The following is a 21,347-nucleotide window of genomic DNA, read 5'->3' on the forward strand; positions in this document are numbered from 1 at the left end:
TTGAGACTCTCTCCCTCTCCTCTCCTTCTCCCTCTGACCTCTCCCAGCTAATGTGTTCTCTCTCTCTAAAATAAATAAATCTTGGGGTGCCTGGGTGGCTCAGTGTTAAGTGTCTGCCTTCGGCTCAGGTCATGATCCCAGGGTTCTGGGATTGAGCACCGCCTATTTAAATAAGTACAGCTTATATTCCAAAACCAAACACAACATTTATCATAAACATTTTAAGTAGGCTTTATGCCCAACGTGGAGCTTGAACTCAAGACCCTAACATAAATAGTCACATGCTCTACAGAGTGGGCCAGCCAGGAAACCCCCATAAACATTCCTAAACTATCCACACCAGTGCTACCTACAGTTCACAAGTCCCAGCACAGTCTTCTTGCTGAATTAAATGCACTTAGAGAGTTTCTCCGTCTCTGTCTCCTTCCATGTTTCTTTGCTGGTTTAATATACCAACATGTAAAACCCTGATGAGTAACTTACTTGCCCTTTCAGTTGCCTGATGGACTGCTGAAGTGTGAGTATCTGATTGAAGAGAGGGCTCTGTAGTGTCTCATAAAACAGAGAGAGCTTCTCATTTTGTGATGTGTCTCCCTTCTCCTGCAGTTTCATTTTTAGGCGATCAAGAACTTGTAGGACCTGCAGTTTATCTTGTTTGAAGAAGGATAATCAGAGCACAAGTTAATCCCATTGTACCTTCCATTTCTAAATCAGTAATAAATTTACTGATAGAAGTACATATCTAGTATACCTGGAGCGGGATTTTCAGGCATTTTGAACGATTGTCTTCAATCCCTTTTAAAGAAACCTGAAGAAAAATTTTAAAACACAAAAGATGATTTTCCATTAGTGTATACTCATCTATAGTTCTGTAAAAACATTATAGAAAATCTCAAGAACATACTTCAACAAAAGGCTTCACTCAAATTCAAATTAAAACTAGAGTAACCCACTAGTTTGCCTCAAACTAGAAAGATAAACATACAATCTGCTGAGTGTTGACGAAAACATGAAGCAACTGGAACTCTCAACACCACTAGTAGAAATGCAAAATGGCACGTGCGCTTTGAAAAGTTGTCTGATAGTTTCTTACAGAGTTAAAAATACACTTACTGTGTGACTCAGCACTTCCACTCCTAAATCCTTATGAAGAAAAGTGAAAATACAAACTCACAAAAGACCTATACATGAATATTGGTAGCATTTTTATTTATAGAATGTAAACAGAATTCTTGGGAATGAAAGCGAAAAACTACAAATATACACAACACAGATCGATCTCAAAAATACTACATTAAGGGAAAGAAACCAAATAAAAAAAGGTTACAGACTGTATGATTCCATCCACATGAAGTTCAATCTATAGTTATAGATTAGTTTACCTGGGCAGGGTAGAAAGGAGCTGACTAGGAAAGGATTTGAAGGAGTTTTTTGGGGTGATGGAAATGTTCTAAGTTTTGAATGGGGTACTTTCTGTTTATAAAGATGTATACATTTGTCCAAATTCATTAACTTACATATTTTAAATCAGTAATTTTTGTACACAAATTACAAATTATACTTAAAGTTGATTTTGTAAAAAAAAAAAAAAAAAAAAAAAAAGGATCCTAGACTGGAAAAGAACATCTACATTAAGAGGTGAAGAAGATTTTAGAGAGATTAAGGGGGAAAAAACCCTAGCCAGCACAGACAGTCCCAGATTCCTACTAGTCATCTGAGTCTCCAAAAGGTAATCACCCAACATATTGGCATTATCTGTATTTTTAATTCCAGTGATTTGTTCAAACTAACCTAAAATGTAATGCGATCACAATTCAAAATTCCAGCAAACCCTCTGCGAGGACCAAACCGGCACTTTCACAGTGGTCATTTATACTAATGGTACACCAGGTTGTAGTGAACCATCAAAGAAACAGGAGTACTATACAGTGAAAATTCTTACATCAACTCTGCATAGAGTTGCTGAATGAGGTCTTCATCTTCTAGTTCAAGGTCACTAAGTAGGAAAGGGTATTAAAACCCAGTAAGGGATGCCATCTGCATTGATAAAAGGTCCACGTATTCCATCCAAATGTTCACTGAACTGCTGAATAGACAGAACCGCTACTGATGAGCTCAGCGTCTCAACTTTGCAATCTTTACAACTACCCATTGACAGGTAACAGTAACAAAAGACCGTTACAATGGCACTATACTTTTCTATAGTAGCCTAAGGTCCAAGAGGATTGACAAGAGCAGCTCTCTCTGTGGTCATTAATAGATCAACCTCTCTAAAAGAAAGAATGCAAGCTAAAACTAGGAGATGCAATTTTTTACTCTCAGATTGGCAATTTTTTAAAATTAATAATAGCATGTATTCTAGAGGTCATGAAAAAACAAGTGGGAATATAAATTTGCACAATCTTTTAGGAGAGCAACTTTAGCAATAGCTATCGATACATTAAATTTGTATTCTCTTTTACCCAGAAGAGTAACTTCTGAGGGTCTCCCTAGAAGAAATACTTGTAAAAGGGCACACAGATGTATTGTACAAGGATATTTAATATTTACCTCAGTGTTATAAACAAAACTCCAGGAAAAATTAATCTGGCAAAAGCAATCAGGCATTCTAATAAAGTAGGCCTGAATCCACTGAAATGAGAAGGGGAGGGAATCAGTTAACAGTAAGCCTGTGGCTCCCTCCTTCAGGGAACGATTCCCAGCTTGATAACCAGAACCCCTTGCAAACACCCTAAAGGTTTTTGATAGATAATAGCCCCTCATTTTTAAATGTCAGGAAATGTCTTAATTGCTTTTTGTAAATAATCTGAAAATGGATGGATTTATGGGTCATGGCTAGAAGATACATAGACATTTTCTATTTGTGTAACTAATGGAGTATAAAACTCAGGATTCTCCAAACACAAAAGGTTTCCTTTGAGAAAAACATTTCTATATACACTGTTGAGAACCTATCTAGTAACCCAAAACAAAAATGTGTCCTAAGGTTGAATTTTACTCCCATAAGCAAATTAAAAATTGTGGTTAAAGTCTGTCAGAAATATATTTATAAATGATTTAATGTCAACCTACACGTAACTAGGTATTTTAAGTGTGTCAATAATGTCCTAAGAAGAAAAGTGCCATTTTTCGGCTGGGTACTCCTCTAGCAAGGAATGTCTGTCTCTACCTCCTGCCTGTAACCACTGAATCATGAGTATGGTTTGGTGCTCATTTGGTGAGGTTTGATCTCATTCACATGAGAATGCTTTGACAATTCAATCCTCTATGTTAACACAAGGATATTATCTAACAGGCACAACTGAATAGGGAAAAGAGCAAGTTTCAGGGTATGTGCGTTATTTGCTTTTTATAAGAAAAAAATATGTGTGTAGGTTTCTAGATTGAGAAAGATAATTTCACAGTAATTAACTTCTGGAAAGTAGGGTGCCTGGGTAGCTCAATTGTTTAAGCGACTGCCTTCGGCTCAGGTCACGATCCTGGGGTTCCGGGATCGAGTCTCGAATTGGGCTCCCTGCTCAGTGGGGAGTCTGCTTCTCCCTCTGGCTCTACCCCCTCTTGTGCACTCTCTCTCTAAAATAAATAAATAAAATTTTAATTTAAAAAATTCTAGAAAGTAGAAATGGGAATAGGAGGTTTAAAAAAATTACAGATTTTAGTGCTGCTTGAATTTTATTTTAAAAGCATATTTTATTTTGTAACTTAAAAACTAAAAAAGGCAAAAAGGTAATGGCTGAGAAGGTCTAATGAGAGAGCAAGCAGATACAAAGATAATGATAACACAATAGGATACTTATATTCTAAGGCATAACATCAATTGCAGTGGTGTGGGCCATGGGCTAAGTGAAATCACAAAGGGAGATGGACTAAATCCGCATGGGGATGTTTGGAACACTGTCAAGAGAACACATCAGAAACTTCTCTCTCAAAAGTGAAAGAACGTGGTGTAAAAGGAGTGGTCATTTGCCCTCATTTGCCTACAACCACCTCAGATTACCCAGCATCATTATGGATCCTGCTCCGTTTCACTCCCAAAACTGCTGCAGTTATGAAAGGATAGAAAAGAAGTGGCATATATATGGCAGGTATTATTCAGCCATAAAAAAAGAACGAGACCTTGCCATCTGCGACAACATGGATGGACCTACAGGGTATCATGCTAGTGAAACAAAACAAAGACAAATACCATATGATTTCACTCGTTTGTGGAATCTAAAAAACAAAACAATGAGTAATCAAAAAAAAAAACCCCAAAAAACTCTTAAACACAGATAACTGATGGTTGCTAGAAGGGAGGTGGGTAGAGGGATGGATGAAACAGATAAAGCTGATTAACAAGTACAAACTTCCAGTTATAAATTTTTTAATTTATTTTTTATTATTTTTATTAACATAGAATGTATTATTTGCCCCAGGGGTATAGGTCTGTGAATCCTCAGGCTTACACACTTCAGAGCACTCACCATAGCACATAGCCTCCCCAGTGTCCATAACCCAGCCACCCTCTCCACAACCTGCCCCCCCTCAGCAACCTCAGTTTCTTTTGTGAGATTAAGAGTCTTTTATGGTTTGTCTTCAAAATTTAAAAAAATTCTGGGGTGCCTGGGTGGCTCAGTGGATTAAGCCGCTGCCTTCGGCTCAGGTCATGATCTCAAGGTCCTGGGATCGAGTCCCGCATCGGGCTCTCTGCTCCTCGGGGAGCCTGCTTCCTCCTCTCTCTGCCTGCCTCTCTGCCTGCCTCTCTGCCTACGTGTGATCTCTCTCTCTGTCAAATAAATAAATAAAATATTTAAAAAAAAATTTTTAAAAATTTTTAAGTGTCACAGTCTGAATGACATGTAGGGCTACCCTGGGTAAGTGGTTTTCAAATTTTAGCATGCATCAGAATTACCAGGAAGGCTTGTGCAAACACAAGTTGCCAGGGCCCACCTCCCAGAGTTTTTTGTTTGTTTTTGTTTTTTATTTGACAGAGACAGATCACAAGCAGGCAGAGACAGGCAAGCTCCCTGCTGAGCAGAGAGCCTGATGCGATGCAGGGCTCAGTCCCAGGACCCTGAGACCATGACCTGAGCAGAAGGCAGAGGCCCTAACCCACTGAGCCATCCAGGCGCCGGCCCCCCCATCCCATCCCACACCCCCGCCGGAGTTTTGGATTCTGCAGGTCTGAGATGAACCAGAGAATCTGCATTTCTAACAAGTCCTATGTGATCCTGACACTGCTAGCCCAGAGACCACATTTTGAGAACTACTATACACAGGTGTAAAAGCTCATGAATTTCTATGAGAGTATTAATTAGCTTTAAATGACCGAGGTCTCTGAAAACAGGACCAAAAAAACCCCAAAAAACAAAACATGTTGTTTTTGTGTTTGTGTGCGGGTTGTTTTGTTTTGTTCATTTGTTTTTGTCCAAGTGTAGACTGCAAATTGATGCTTGGCTCACAAAGAGATAAGTCCCAAAACTGGGAATAAGCATTTAGAAACCACATAATGTGGCAGAGTAATGTTGATCTATCCAATTTAGTAATAAAACCTTGACTTACTTTTTACTTTTTATTTCTTTTTTTAATTTCATTTTTCTAACAATTCCTTTTTCCGATAACTGATTACAAAATACTGATTACAAAAATATCAGTCCTTGGAAGACTGTGGGTGCAGGGGAACCCTGATCTCTTACCACTGACAGCTTCAGAAGCACAGACTTAAATAGACTTAGAGAGGGTCCTTGTAAATAATGTGAAGTAGACTGGTCTTTATCCTGTAAGCAACAGGAAGTAATTAAAGGCTCTTAAGTTGGGAGGTATTGAGTCCAGATTTCTATTTAAAAAGGTAATTCTGGTAATAGGATAGATTAGTGGCCTTCAAACATTTTTAAACACCCATTCCCATCAGTGAGAATATGGTGACCATTCACCTTATTTTTTATAATTATATACACATACTAGTATTTACATGTCATATGATTTAAATGATACATAAAATTTAAAATGTCATGACAGTAAGATAGAAACACTAAAAAGCAAGGTTTTATGTCCTCTTCCTACCCTCCCAATGGATCCTTCTGTACATTTTGGAAACCACGGTGGTAGAATATCTCTCAGTAAGGGTTAAGAGAAGAAACTGGTTGGCAATTTAACATTCTGACTCATACTTAATAAAGGCTAAATCCTGTCCACCATGCAGGCATGGAAAATTACTACAGTCCACGGTGTTAGGTAATATCTAGGGAAGAGGACTAAAGCCTTAAAAATATTATGAGGACAGAAGGGAGAAATACAGTAGTTCTATAGCTCAACAACCAGTAAGCCCCACACAGGCTAAAATCTTCAACCAAACCACCTTGAACTACTTGACTAGACTGACAAACAGGGCTTACAGCAAGGAATCTCAAGTTTGTTCAAACATGGTAAAGCGGAGTCTAACTTGTCAGAGATGGGCCACCTAGAATTGGTCATAGATGATATAAAAATGCCACCGTGTGCCGCTGTCCTCACAGTGCTACAGCCTCCGGAGAAGGCGTAGTTTATTATGCTCAGTGGCTTCCACTCCATCATTGATCAAGAGAGTCTGAGCCATGAATTTTTCATGCCTGGTTCACTGTAGGATTTGACTGAAGGAAATTATTATAATATTGTGGCTTTTCTTTATACCCAGGCCTTTAGCCATTACCAATTAATGGAATATATGAAAAAAAAGAAGCTGATGCAGAGACAGAAATTTAATTTGATTTAAATTTCTAGGTGGAGGAAACTTACTGAATAGATTTATTAACCTCCTCCGCTCAAGAATCTGAGCGAACTAAGACCCTGAGAAACATACTTTTCAGATTCCCAATAGCTCACAGAATAGAACACCCCAAGACACCCTTATATTCCTATCTTGAAAATTTGGGAGAAAAAAGATCATGGCAATCAGTTTGGCAAAGTACAGGTATTCAACCTCTAACTGCAGATATGAATTGGGAGATCACAAACTCCTCACTGGGGAATTCCCCAGAGCCAGAGGGAACGAGGGAGTTTGAACAATCAAAGCTATTAACTATAAATGAAGTCATGATTTCAGAAGTCATTCAAAAATATAAGTTCCACAAACAAAGTTTCTTTTTTTTTTTAAGAGAGATTTTATTTATTTTTGCAAGAGAGAGCGTGAGCTCCAGCAAGAGGGTGGGGGGCAGTAGGGGAGGTAAGGAAAGAGGGAGAAACAGATTCCCTGTAGAGCAGGACGCCCAACGCAGGATTCAACCCCAGGACCCTGGAATCATGACTGGAGCTGAAGGTAGACACTTAACAGACTGAGCCACGCAGACCCCCAACACCTTACAGTTTCTATTACTTCCTTTGAAGTGCAAAGCTCAGGTTGTATCTAATTATCACGCCCTTGTCCCCAAAACTCAGCATTTGTGAGGTAGCAGTTAAATGGGAAACAAACTCTCCAAGCCAAAGTAAACACATCTGCTACCATGCTGATACAGATTCAAGACAGTTGTCACAGTCTTGTGTCCTTACCAAATGACAAGGCCTTTCGTAATCCCTTAGATAACAAAAGATAATATATTTTTGGCTGCGGCCAAACCACTACATTCCTAGAATTCTGGGAACATATATAAATTCCACAACAACCCTGATATTTTGGGGGCCATATGCTTAAGCCATAACCAATGCTTAATTAAGTGCATTTAATGCTAGATATAGACATGCTGAAATTGAAGATGAAAGATACTGTGTTAAACTCAGAATCAGAACTGAAAATTGAGTCAGTTCTTCAGAATAATTCAGTTGGCTAAATACTAATTTTTACTGAACTATTCAAAGTTAATCAATGCATATCAATATTCTGCCTGTGACTTGGCCACTGAGTGAGAACAAAGTTAAACTGTTTCATGGTATGCTTTTGTATTTCTGTTGGCAGTTTTCTCTAATTATGGACAAAAAAAAACAAACAAAAACAAAAAACCCAAATCTGGGCAATTTTCACGCTTAGGGATCTCTGTGTAGCCAGTCCCTCACTGAAAGGGCCCAGGCATTCATAAATGATTAGTTTCCACCTCAAATATTCTGTTCAATGCTCCCCACACGGTAGGCTGTATGCCCTTCTCTTCAGAAATACGGTGATGGCATTTTCGCCATGCTTGTGGTATTCAAACAATCCTAGCAAATTGTGAAATACACAAAACTAGGCTTCCCATCAATGTTCACCCTCCTCTCCTTCCTCCTGACCTTCTCCCCCAGACCATTTAATCTGTTACCAAATCACATAATTCATCTTTTGATGTCTACTACGCACCAAATGCAAGGGCATTCTGTAAAACATCTCATTTATCTTAACAAGGTAGTATTTTCACCCCCATTTTGCAGATGCAGGGAACTTGATACAATTTCAAAAAAACAAGGAGGAAATTTCACCTTGGAAGGAGGGAAAGTCAACTGTTAATGACTAAAAATGAGAGCTGGCTATTTCACATTTTCAACAGCAAGAGAGTGTTTGTCAACCTAACCCTCAATATCCACTTAATTCACCTCCCTCTCTTACCACACTCTTGTCCTGGAGCTTCATTAGAACTCCAGAAAGTAACTCCAAGGGGACTGACTGCCCATTTCAAGGCAGGAGCCTTACCCAGCCCCTATTGTCAAAGTCATGCCCATCCATTAGGCGTTAAAGCTAAATGAAAACGGGTCTGCCCCTGAAAGCTACCTACTAACCAGGCAAGATGTGCAGAGCACCAGAACAAAGGGCAGGACTTTTGGTTCTGTTTTTGTTTTTAAGAGTAAGACCAATATGAGAGAATGCTCATCTCACAGAGAGTTTACTTTTTTTTCTTTGTAAGTTTATTTAATCAATCTCTACACCTAACATGGGGCTTGAACTCACAACTCCAAGATCAAGGGTCTCATGCTTCTCCAACTGAGGCAACCAGGTGCCCCTTACGAGCTTCTTTTAATCTGAAGGCAGCTCCATAAATCCACATCATCATTATACAGATAATCCAAATCTGAAATTCTTAAAATACACATTACCTTTGTTTATATTATTGTTGTTCAACACGTTTTTAAACTATGTAAGTGATCATACTGTATATTTATACTTCAACAATTTGTTTTACCTTATCTTTACAGTTTTACGATTAGTCATGAGAATATAGGATATATGCAGCTTCTCCTCATTCACTGTAACAACTAAATAGTATTCCACTGTAGGAATCCATGATTTTCTCCCCCAATCTCCTGCGAATAAGAATTTGCATTGTTTCCTATTGGTCACAAACACGAAAACAGGATTAGAACGAAATACCTACTTCATTAATCTACTGTTTTCCAGTTGATTCAATCAGCAGTTCATAAAATAAGTAAGATTCTATAGCCTAGGAACTTTGAAATCCTGGAGACCTGGGATGTACAGCTGGGACCAGCTCTGTGTTCTTACACCAATTGTTTAAATTTCCCTTTACCTCAGATTTCTCATTTGTAATATAGAGTTAATGAAAATTACTACATATTTACTGTTGAAAGGACGAAATAAGGTATTAGAAAGCATGCATTCTGGAATATGGTGTATCTTCAATACAGAGTAGCTACTATTGTTATCAACAACCTCTCCTGGGGTGCCTGGGTGGCTCCACTGGGGGTCTCCATTCCACTAGGTCAGGATCCCAGGGTCCTGGGGTTGAGCTCCAGATAGCATCAGGCTGGGTGCTTGGCGGGAAGCCTGCTTCTCCCTCTCCCACTCCCCCTACTTGTGTTCCCGGTCTCTTGGTATCTCTCTCTGTCAATAAACAACCACCACCTCTCCTTTCGATCAAAATTATTTAAGGTATTCAGGAGCTTCAAAAAACTAATAATTTTTTTAGCTGAGATTTTGCTATGGACTCCGTAATGATTATTTCTCAGAAGACTGAACAACAACAATGTTCAGTAATGCAACAAATATGGGGGGGAAGGGAGGAGTGGGAAGGCTGAAAACCTGGGAATTTGAAAAACCTGTTTATAAGTAGGAATGTAAGTGCTTCAGTCCACTAAGCCCTCTCAAGGATAAACATACTCATACTGAATCCTAACCCAGTGCTGTACAACAGAAAAATGTGAGCCACAGAAGTAACTTAAATTTTTCTAGTAGCTGCATGAAAAAAGTTAATAGCAACAAGGAAAGTTAACTTTAATAATGTATTTTACTTCACCCAATATATACAATCATTTCAAGATGTATATAATATTTTTAAAATGAGGTATTTTACTTTTTGCTTTACACTGAATCTTCAAAATCTTATTTCTCTTTTACATTTGCAGCATGTGTCCAACCCAATCTGCCCTACATGAAGTGCAGGACAGTCACATGTGCAAAGAGTTAACCAATTTGACAGCACAGTATTAACCCATGGCTTGCCAGAAAGATCCCTGTACAGTGTTTTTAGCAAAGACTTTTGGTTTACCAGCTAACATAGTCTCAATGCCTCTTATCAAAGTAACTCACAAAACTTCGGTTCTTCCCAATAAAAACAGCTCAACTCCATAATTTTAGCAGAAGTTATCACGGTGGAGGAGCAAAGGGGGGAGAATCATGACTCACAGTTTATAAGACACATTCTTAATGAGGATTTAATTTCAACCTCCCCGAAGCTCAGGGAGGTAGATCATTTACAGATGGGAAAAAGAGGAGCAGGGTTAAGTGACTCGCCAAGTCATATGGTAAGTGGATCCAATACCATGTCTCTGGACTCCACAGGCCGCACAGTTGTACAAACGCTAGCCCAGTGACTGAAATAAGGGTACTGACAGGCTCTAGATTTCTATTTGCATCAGAACTTCAAATGAGGGCTTTTAAAAAAGGCATCCAAATCTGCACAAAAATATCTGAGTATTGAAAAAACCACAGCAGGGGCACCTGGGTGGCTCAGTGGGTTGAGCCTCTCTCTGCCTTCAGCTCAGGTCAGGACCCTGGGATGGAGCCCCGCAATGGGCTCTCTGCTCAGCAGGGAGCCTGCCTCCCCCTCTCTCTCTGCCTACTTGTGATCTGTCTGTCAAATAAATAAATAAAATCTTAAAAAAAGAGAGAGAGGGGCGCCTGGGTGGCTCAGTGGGTTAAAAGCCTCTGCCTTCGGCTCAGGTCATGATTCCAGGGTCCTGGGATGGAGCCCCGCAATGGGCTCTCTGCTCAGCAGGGAGCCTGCCTCCCCCTCTCTCTCTGCCTACTTGTGATCTGTCTGTCAAATAAATAAATAAAATCTTAAAAAAAGAGAGAGAGGGGCGCCTGGGTGGCTCAGTGGGTTAAAAGCCTCTGCCTTTGGCTCAGGTCATGATCTCAGGGTCCTGGGATCGAGTCCCGCATCGGGCTCTCTGCTCAGCGGCGAGTCTGCTTCCCTTCCTCTCTGCCTGCCTCTCTGCCTACTTGTGATCTCTATCTGATGAATAAATAAAATCTTAAAAAAAAAAAAAAAAGAGAGAGAGAGAGAGAGAGAAACAAAACCACAGCAATGGTCAAGCAATCACGAATATAAAGGTGGACTAGTTCTCTCAAAAATTTACTACCCCCTGGGGCGCCTGGGTGGCTCAGTGGGTTAAAGCCTCTGCCTTCAGCTCAGGTCATGATCTCAGGGTCCTGGGATCCAGTCCCGCATCGGGCTCTCTGCTCCGCAGGGAGCCTGCTTCCTCCTCTCTCTCTGCCTGCCTCTCTGCCTAGTTGTTATTTCTCTCTGTTAAATAAATAAAATATTTTAAAAAAAAAATTTACTACCCTGGGGCGCCTGGGTGGCTCAGTGGGTTAAGCCTCTGCCTTCGGCTCAGGTCATGATCTCAGGGTCCTAGGATGGAGCCCCACATCAGGTTCCCTGCTCAGCAGGAAGCCTGCTTCCCCCTCCCCCTCTGCCTGCCTCTCTGCCTACTTGTGACCTCTCTCTCTCTCTCCCTGTCAAATAAATAAAATCTTAAAAAAAAATTTACTACCCAGGTGAGCAAAATCTTTACAAATTAAACCCCATTTCAGTCTCCCCAACCTAATGTATTTTTGTTAAAGCACGTAAAATCAAACCACTTGGCTGTTTAGCCTAAGGACCATTACAAAATGTTTTTACGTAAAAATGCAATTATAAGGATTACTGAATGTTGAATCTCTATGAATCACAAGGTTCTAGGAGTGAATTCAGCATGGGAAAATACACAGCTTTCCCTTTTTAAGAATACTAACCAAAAAACGATATACCAGAATTTTATTAGTGGTTACTTTCAGTGGTAGGTGGGTTTGTCTATTTTCTCAGGTGAATATAGGTTAGCTTCATAGTTTAATATTAATATAGGACTTAAACTTACTAAGGCCTTCAGAGGTGGCTTGTTTGGCTCAGCGGGTAGAGCATGTAACACCTGATTTCTCCCGGAGGGGAGTCTGAGTCCCCATCTTGGGGGTAGAGTTTACTTTAAAAATAATAAAATAAATATACTAAGGCCTCTAAACACAGATAAGAGCTTAATACAATTTCTTTTCCATTTTAAACACAACTATTATTCTAATGCCAAGGACATCTCATGCGACTGTTAACAGGATCTCGATTAGCAAATCTCTCCAGAACAGTTTACAAATTCTATCTTATAAAGTACCTTCCAGCGCTGATATTTATTAACTTTTTAATTATTTTAAAATTTTAATAATCCTTATATACGCCGTAGGGGCCTAAAAACATCAAGTTCATTTTAGTTCAAAGTCACAATCCTCCCTTTTTCCTGATATTGCACACTGAAGCAATTTGAGTTTTTACGCCCACTAGCTTTTTTCTAAAAAAAGATGTGTACAAACGAATTGGCAGTCTATCTATAGGAGCTTAGACACTCTAGAACGCGGTATCAACCATTGTCGGCCTGAGATTTCATTTTCTTCTAGGTCTCCAGAGGCTTCTTCATCAAGAAACACTTGCTTGTGGCACACCTATCAATGGCCAGACTCTAAACACACCTGAGAAGCAACTTCGAGAACTAGGGCCCTGAAAGGCGAACGCTCTCAATCGCAGAGACAAACCAGTAAACAACTAATTTGAATCCAAAACGATACGAGCCATCTGGACATATGACAAAGCGCCAAATGAACACTCCTGGGGGAGGTTAATTTGGCACACCTCCTAGGTGTGCCACGAGGGTCGGGGCTCTGGGGTGAGGGGAGGGAGAGGGGGAGGATTTGAAAATGTTTTCCTCAGCTTGACTTAAAGCAGGAATCCAGCAATATCCCCAGAGCCTGGAAGCCACAGTACTTTCCATCTGATCCTCCCCCGTCTAAAATGTGAGGCTATAGCAGAGCCCAAGCCTGACCGCCGGCCTGGGAACTCGGCTACGTGACCACCCGGGTGGGGCCGGAGCCAAGTCGTCCTCTCAGATAAGATCTGGGAACCCCCTCCTCCTCCGGGCCCCCGTGGCAGGCCACCACCTGTTCACTCCTCTCACCGTCACCAGCGGAGGAAAAGACTCCGCCCAGCTCTGGGGCCGAGCGCAGGCACCGATCTGGGTGCAAAATTTGATCCCTGCCAATCCCGGAACAGAAGTGGGCCGAGATTTGAGGGCCGGCAGGGCCTGACGAGGTTGGGCCGCTCCCAGGCCGGCGGCCTGCGGCGAGCTCTGCACGGAGCTGGGTGGGGCGGGGGTTGGGGGAGGGGCATGGGGGAGTCACCCAGGCCGGACGCAGGACTGCGCCCCGCGCCCTCCGTGGGCCTGGAGGGGCGCCCAGGGGCGCCCTGGCTCTCCCGTGTCCACCTCCTCCCAGAGGGCGGGCGGAGAGTGCGCCGGCGGCAGGGGAGGCGGGCTCCCACGCAGGAAGAAGAGCTGCCCCCCGCCGGCCTCGGGACGCAGGGACTACCACGCCGCACTGCGAGCGCCCGCATAGCCGGGACCCCCCGCTTTACCTGGTCCGGCGGAGGCTCGGGAGCGAGCGAGCGGGCGGGCACGACGCCGGCCCTCCCTCACCTGGGCGGAAGTGAACGGGCCAGGGTGACCGCGCCTCACCTGGCAGGCCCTTCCCTTGCACCGACCCTCCCCGCCCGGGGCGGGGCGCCGGGGTGGCGCGGGTGACGGGGGCGGGGGGAGTCTGGGCCGCGGGAGGCCGACTCTGGGGAGGAGTGCGGGGGCGGCAGACTTTCCTATTTTCGGCAGGTGAAATTCGTCTGGGCGAGGGAGGGTTAAAAAGCCTGGAAAAGGTGGAGTCTGGGGGCCCAGGGGACAGGTGAAATGCCTGGCGGTGAGGGAAGCCCGTGCTAATGGGGTGGGAGATCCTGCAGGACAGGTGTTGTAAGAGGGCTGGGCAGAGAGGGAGACTCGAAGGCAAGCTAATGAAAGGATGTTGATGAAAACATGGTCAGATCTAATTAGTCCCCCATTGTCCCTTTCCTTTCAGTTTGGTCATCTCTCCCTTTTCTATTGTCTGCTAACCCAACATAAAACTCGTAAGAAGTATACATGGGGAAATTTAGTTGGGGGAAATAAAGGAATCTGGCAATATTTGTCTGCAATATATAGGGCACTAGCTTATACACACTGATGCGGGAAATAAGGGCAGAGGAGAAATATTAAATTACCTGACACCTATAGCCCACTGACAAGTCCTTGAAACTGGCAGTGGCTTTCCTCTAGGAACTCAGATGCCTGGATATTAATACTTTGCTAAGGGCAAGCAGCAATCTTAGCCTGGCCCCTAGAATCCTGTAAGTCTACTTTAACAGAAAGATTCCTGGGGCGCCTGGGTGGCTCAGATCATAATCCCAAGGTCCTGGGATCCAGCCCCCGCATCAGGCTCCCTGCTCCGAGGAAGTGTGCTTCTCCTTCTCCCACTCCCCCTGCTTGTGTTCCCCCTCTAGCTCTCTCAGTCAAATAAATAAACATAATCTTTAAAAATTTTTTTTCTTTGGAAACTTCCTCTTTGTCTGCCCAGCAAGATACACATTGACAATCATCCTCCAAGCCTATGACCCCTAACAGAGGGTTTACTAAAGGACAGTAAATGACCTTTCCCAACAGTAGCTAGTCCCCTCCAGATCCTGGAGGCTTAAGCTATCCCTCACTCCCTCCCAGCCTGAAAGTATATAATGGGCCCGCCACGCCTCATAACCCCAGTGCAGCTTTTTCTGCTCAAGGGTCCTGTCACCATGCTTTATTTAATAAAACCACCGTTTTGCACCAAACACATCTCGAGAATTCTTTCTTAGCCATGGGCTTGAATCCTAACGTCTTTCCTACCTCATTTTCCGTACCTCATTTTCTCTGTGAAGAAACTGCACTCCTCATTGGTGAAGTGATTTGCTCAAAGTTTGGGACCACATGGGATCTTCTGACTCTTAAGTCCTGTTTGACTTCACTGTACATTTTAACATTTTTATTCTTGGTATCACAACTTGACATTGAGAAAGATGTGTATAAAACATATAATTCCACTCTCTTTAATTATTCCATTCTCTTTCCTGTAACTAACTTAAGAATTTTGATGATAGGCCTTTTACTTTTTATCGTAAGTTCCATGCATTAACCATAAAGAAAATCAGTCTTCAGGTCTGTATTCATTGAACAGATGCAATATTTGTTAGGCATTGTGATTGACTCTATAAAATGTTTAAAAAAAAAAAGGAATACCTCAAGGAAGATGAGGCATATATACAAAACAATTGCAACATAAGAACATTTGTTGTAAGATAAAGCACTTGGCACTTAACAGTGTTGTTAGTTTGCTTGTTTTAAAGGAAATATTACTGGCTAGGCCTAGTCCGGCTTCTCAGGAACTAAGAAGCTCTTAAGGGAAATACATTTCTATAATAACTTAGATTACCAAAGAGAATGAACCCAGAACTTGCAGAAAATAGACAACGCTGTTGAAAGCATCTCTTAGGACTGAAATAGGTTTTTAACAGGTATTTGGGATAAACGTAAAATGGAAAAGTCACTGGTACATCTTACAGGTGGAGACCTCACTTGAAGCATCACCTGGGAAGCACTGGGTCTCTTCTTCGTCTAACATTTGTTGGTGGTTATGAACATATTTTTCCTCTTACCCAAAAAATAATGTGACTTTAAATTGATTGTGAAATAAAGTTCAAGCTTCTTTGCTTAATATGCAAGATCCTTTAAACTCTCCTCCCTCTTGTAGAGTCTTCAACCTAATTTCCAAACAAGCCTAGTGCAGGTCCTTGGAGTCACACCAGGGCTTCTCTGTGGGTTATTTCTCCCCTTTCCCAAGGCTGGAAGGTCCTGAAAAGCCCCACCCTTCCCTCGGGACTAGACTCAAGTCTCACCTCTAAAGAGATGCTGCTTCCTGGTGACCCCAGCAAACCATCACTACCACATTTCATCTAATTTCTCCACATTTTGTGTTGATTTAATGTGAGCTTTCCTTTGGCTTTTACCTGGAACTTAAAAACATTTTTTTAAACTTGTTTAAATACATTGTTTAACAAGTTTACTCTATGATAAACATTTGGGGCACTGAGTTGGTTTTTGTTTATTTTAACCCCTGAGAACCCTCAAGAGCGTCTTACTCATAGAATGATGAAGATGAACCAAAATTTTAAGAACATATCTGTGAAATCAGAAGATCTGAACTTGAAACCTGACTCCACCATTTCTGAAAATATATGATTTTGCCAAGTTACTTAACCCTTCTATTTCTCATTAGTGAAATTGAGGTAACAGTGCTTACTTCATATGGTAGTTTTGAAGGTTAAATGAAGAAATCCATGTATTGGGGCACCTGGGTGGCTCAGTCAGTTAAGTGTCTACCTTTGGCTCAGGTCATGATCTCTGGGTCCTGGGATGGAGCCCCCTGTCGGGCTTCCTGCTCAGTAAGGAATCTGCTTCTCACTCTCTCTCTCCCTCTCTGTCCTTCCCCTCCGCTGGTTCTGTCTCTCAAAAAAATAAATAAAATCTTTAAAAAAAAAAGAAAGAGAGAGAGAGAGAAAGAAAGAAACACATGTATTGCATACACCTAACACACAGAAAGTACTCAATAAATGAAGCAACACATAGATGGGAACGACCTTGACAGATACTGGTGACAACCACGAGACAGCCAAGAGTAGCAAATAAAATGAGACCAGGGCAGATGGAGGAGGACCAGAAAATATTTCTGGAAACGTAGATTATGAAACTTAATCCTTTATCTATAAAAAATTAAAGAACCACTGAAAAATTTTTGAATAGAACATCTATCATAACATTTAATTTCTGATGTTTATTCTTTTAAAAACTTTTTTTCTTTTTAGAACTTTTAGGGTCATAACAAAACTGAAAGGAAGGTATCAAGATTTCCCTTATACCTCTTACTCCCACACGTGCATGGACTTCTGTATCAACATACCCCTCCAGAATGGTGTGTCTGTTACAACTGATGAACCTCCATTGACCAATTATAATCACCCAAAGTCCACTGCTTACATTAAGGCTCCACTCTTGGTGTTGTACATTCTAGAGGCTTAAACAAACGTATAGTGACATGTATCCATAGTTACAGCATCATGCAGAATATTTTCACTGCCTCAGAAATCCTCTTGCTCTCTGCGTATTCATCCCCCACTCCGCCCCTAACTCCTGGCAGCCATGAATCTTTTTTTTTTTTTGAAGATTTTATTTATTTATTAGACACAGAGAGAGAAATCACAAGTAGGCAGAGAGGCAGGCAGGGGTTGGGGGATGGGAAGCAGGCCCCCTGGTGAGCAGAGAGCCGGATGTGGGCTCGATCCCAGGAGCTGAGATCATAACCTGAGCCTGAGCCGAAGGCAGAGGTTTAACCTACTGAGCCACCCAGGAGTCCCGAATTTTTTATTTTATTTTATTTATTTATTTGACACAGAGAGAGAGAGATTGAGATCATAAGTAGGCAGAGGGGCAAGCAGAGAGAGAGGGGGAAGCAGGCTCCCCGCTGAGCAGGGAGCCCGATGTGGGGATCCATCCCAGGACTCTGAGATCATGACCTGAGCCGAGAGCAGAGGCTTAACCCACTGAGCCACCCAGTCCCGAATCTTTTTATTCTCTCTGTAGTTTTGCCTTTTCCAAAATGTCAGATAGTTGGAATAATACAGTATATAGCATTTTTACACTGGCTTCTTTTACTTAGAGATATGCATTCAAGGGGTACCTGGTTGGCATAGTCAGATGGGCAGCCGGATGGTGCAGTGGGTTGGGCTCCTGACTCTTGGTTTTAGCTGATATTATGGTCTCAGGGTCCTGGGATCAAGCCCTGTGTCAGGCTCCACTAGATGCAGAGTCTGCTTGGGATTCTCCCTGTTCCTTTAGCCCCTCCCACCTAGGTTAGCACTCTCTTTGAGAATAAATACATAGATCATTAAAAAAACTATTTCAGAAACATGCGTTTAAGATTCCTCTATGTTTTCTCATGGCTTTATAGCTCTCTTTTTTAAAGCACTGCATAATATGCCATTTTCTGGATATACCACAGTTTATACATTCACCTACTGAAGGACATCTTAATTTCTTCCAAGTTTTGGCAATTATGAATAAAGCTGCTATAACATCTATGTGCTGGTTTTTTTTAAAAAGATTTTATTTTATTTATTTATTTATTTGACAGAGAGAGAGATCACAAGTAGGCAGAGAGGCAGGCAGAGAGAGAGGAGGAAGCAGGCTCCCTGCGGAGCAGAGAGCCCGATGCGGGGCTCGATCCCAGGACCCTGAGATCATGACCTGAGCCGAAGGCAGCGGCTTAATCCACTGAGCCACCCAGGCGCCCCTATGTGCTGGTTTTTGCATGGACATAAGTTTTCAACTCCTTTGGCTAAATGCGTTGTAACTGAATAATGAAGACCCCTAAAAGAAGCCTAGTTTACTACCCCAGCAAGGGGTAGGAAGATTTTTTCCTTGCCTCGCAATAGCCCACCCAACGAGAAACTGCCATAAGTCAGCTAATGAGAAAACATCACCATAAGTCAGTTAATGAGAAACCATCACCACCCTGAACTCTCACTTGCCTCCAATGGACCTTTGTTCAAAGCATCCCCTCCCAGCTTCCTCCTTTTTCTCTATAAAGTAGCATTAATCTCTTTTGTTCTCCTGATTTGATGATGGTTTGCCATAGCTTGCATGCCTCAAATTGCAATTCCTCCGCTATTTCTGAAAAACAAAAACAAACAAACAAAAAAACCATTTTGCTAGTGAAGTAACTGACCGTTTTGTTTTCAAGGTCAACAAGCCAAGGAGATTAAGTTGGATTTTGAATAAGATTTTGAATATGGTATAATGGATTTTTCTTTTTTTTTGATGAAAGATTAATCAGAAGCAGTATTAAAAAATGGATTGACGGGGCACCTGGGTGGCTCAGTGGGTTAAAGCCTCTGCCTTTCGCTCAGGTCATGATCCCAGGGTCCTGGGATTGAGCCCCGCATCGGGCTCTCTGCTTGGCAGGGAGCCTGCTTCCTCCTCTCTCTCTCTCTGCCTGCCTCTCTCCCTACTTGTGATCTCTATCTGTCAAATAAATAAATAAAATCTTTTAAAAAAAATGGATTGACAAACTTCGAGGGTCTAGAATCAAAAAGAAGGAAGAGGGGCGTCTAGGTGACTCAGTCATTAAGAGTCTGCCTTTGGCTCAGGTCATGATCCTGGGGTCCTGGGACTGAGCCCGACATTGGGCTCCCTGCTCAGTGGGGAGGCTGCTTCTCCCTCTACCACTCCCCTTGCTTGTGTTCCCTCTCTCACTGCCTCTCTGTCAAGTGAATAAATAAAATCTTTAAAAAAGAAAAAGAAGGAGGAGGAGAAAGGAGCCAGTAAAGCAAGGTAAATGGGAAATGATAAATACCTGAGATAGGGTAAGAATATAGGATTGAAAAAATGAACAATTAAAAATATCAGTTGCTTACTAATTAGATAAAGGGATTGCTGAAGAATAAGGAGAAAACTAAAGTGTAGAGATGATTCTAAATTTTGAGCCTGTTAGAAAGGATATTGGTGGTGAAACTGAGAAAAGCCAACTTATTCTATGTTGTTTTTTTGAGAAACAGATCCTCGTAGAGTCAGTTTTAGGTCCTAAACGTAACATTCAAGATGAAATGTGTACTTGGCATAGAGTAGGTTTTATTGAATGATGAGTCAAAGTTAATTGGATAGTAGGGAGTTAGACTGGTGAACCAAAGAGAGGACACAAACAGAAGTACTTGAGACAAAAGCATAGACTTAGCAGTATTCTAGACATGCTAAATATCTACCAGGCACCCTGGCTGGCTCAGTGGGAGGGGCATATGACTCCATCTGGGGGTTGTAAATTCAAGCCCTACATTGGGTGTAGAGATTACTAAAAATAAATAAATAAAACTTAAAATAAAAATCTACCAGAGCTTTGATATTATGGACTTACCATGAGAGGAAAAAATTGCCCATCACAGTCAAATGAAAAAGAAAAAAGGTGGAGGGTAACAGTCTTTAACCTCTTTTTTTTTTTTTTATTATTATTAATTTTGACAGAGAGAGATCACAAGTAGGCAGAGAGGCAGGCAGAGAGAGTGAGAGGGAAGCAGGCTCCCTTCAGTGCAGAGAGCCCGACGTGGGACTCGATCCCAGGACCCTGAGATCATGACCTGAGCCGAAGGCAGCGGCTTAAACCACTGAGCCACCCAGGCGCCCAATGTTTCTGTTCTAATCATGGAAAGGTGAGTCAGGTTGGTTTTTTCTTTTTTGTTTCCAAAATTTTACTTATTTTTTATTTAAAGTAATCTCTACACCCAATGTGAGGCTCGAATTCACACCCCCAAGACCAAGCATAGCATGCTCTACCCACTGAGCCAGGCAGGCCCCCCCAGGTGGTTTCCTCTGGAAGTTTTGTGATGGGTGAAATGATCTGTTAACATAATAAGGTCTATGCTAGAAATAGGAATGGAAAGAGCCAATGTGCAGAGCCCTTAAATCCCAGAGGAATTTTGCTTCAGTCTTCACTGGTAATCTTTCCTAATGTTTCTATATAGCAATTTCCATATCAGATTGTGCTATTCATGTCCTTTGCTTCCTATAGAATTCCATATAATTTTTATGTGACAAAGAAATTTGGCACTGAAAACATACTTAGGATTGAGATTTAAGAATTTACTAAAACAAGGGGCACCTGGGTGGGTTAAGCCTCTGCTTTCAGCTCAGGTCATGATCTTGGGGTCCTGGGATCGAGCCCCGTGTCGGGCTCTCTGCTCAGCAGGGTGCCTGCTTCCCCCTCTCTCTACCTGCCTCTCTGCCTACTTGTGATCTCTGCCTGTCAAATGAATAAATAAAATCTTAAAAAAAAAAAGTTTTAAAAAAAAGATATTCCCCCGAAAACAGTACTCGGTACACAATGTTTTTGTTGTTGTTGTTGTTAAGATTTTATTTATTTATTTGATAGACAGAGATTATAAGTAGTCAGAGAGGCA

At 41.8% G+C, this 21,347-nt stretch overlaps 1 protein-coding gene across 6 annotated transcripts in view; it reads right to left on the minus strand.

Annotated features, from left to right (window-relative positions):
- PATJ (PATJ crumbs cell polarity complex component) overlaps window positions 1-13,993 on the minus strand; it is a 366,180-nt gene extending 352,187 nt beyond the window's left edge. For all 6 annotated transcript variants that reach the window (XM_045999612.1, XM_045999585.1, XM_045999595.1 and 3 more), the window contains exons 1-3: window positions 13,869-13,993; window positions 752-808; window positions 484-650 (exon numbers count right to left, since the gene is read on the minus strand). In XM_045999612.1, the coding sequence (XP_045855568.1) occupies window positions 484-650; window positions 752-773 (189 nt within the window). In that variant the 5' untranslated portion in view covers window positions 774-808; window positions 13,869-13,993. The remainder of the gene's footprint in view (window positions 1-483; window positions 651-751; window positions 809-13,868) is intronic.
- Between the last annotated feature and the right edge of the window lie 7,354 nt (window positions 13,994-21,347).

Source organism: Meles meles, chromosome 1 (genome assembly GCF_922984935.1).
Source record: "Meles meles chromosome 1, mMelMel3.1 paternal haplotype, whole genome shotgun sequence".
Lineage (NCBI taxonomy): Eukaryota > Metazoa > Chordata > Mammalia > Carnivora > Mustelidae > Meles > Meles meles.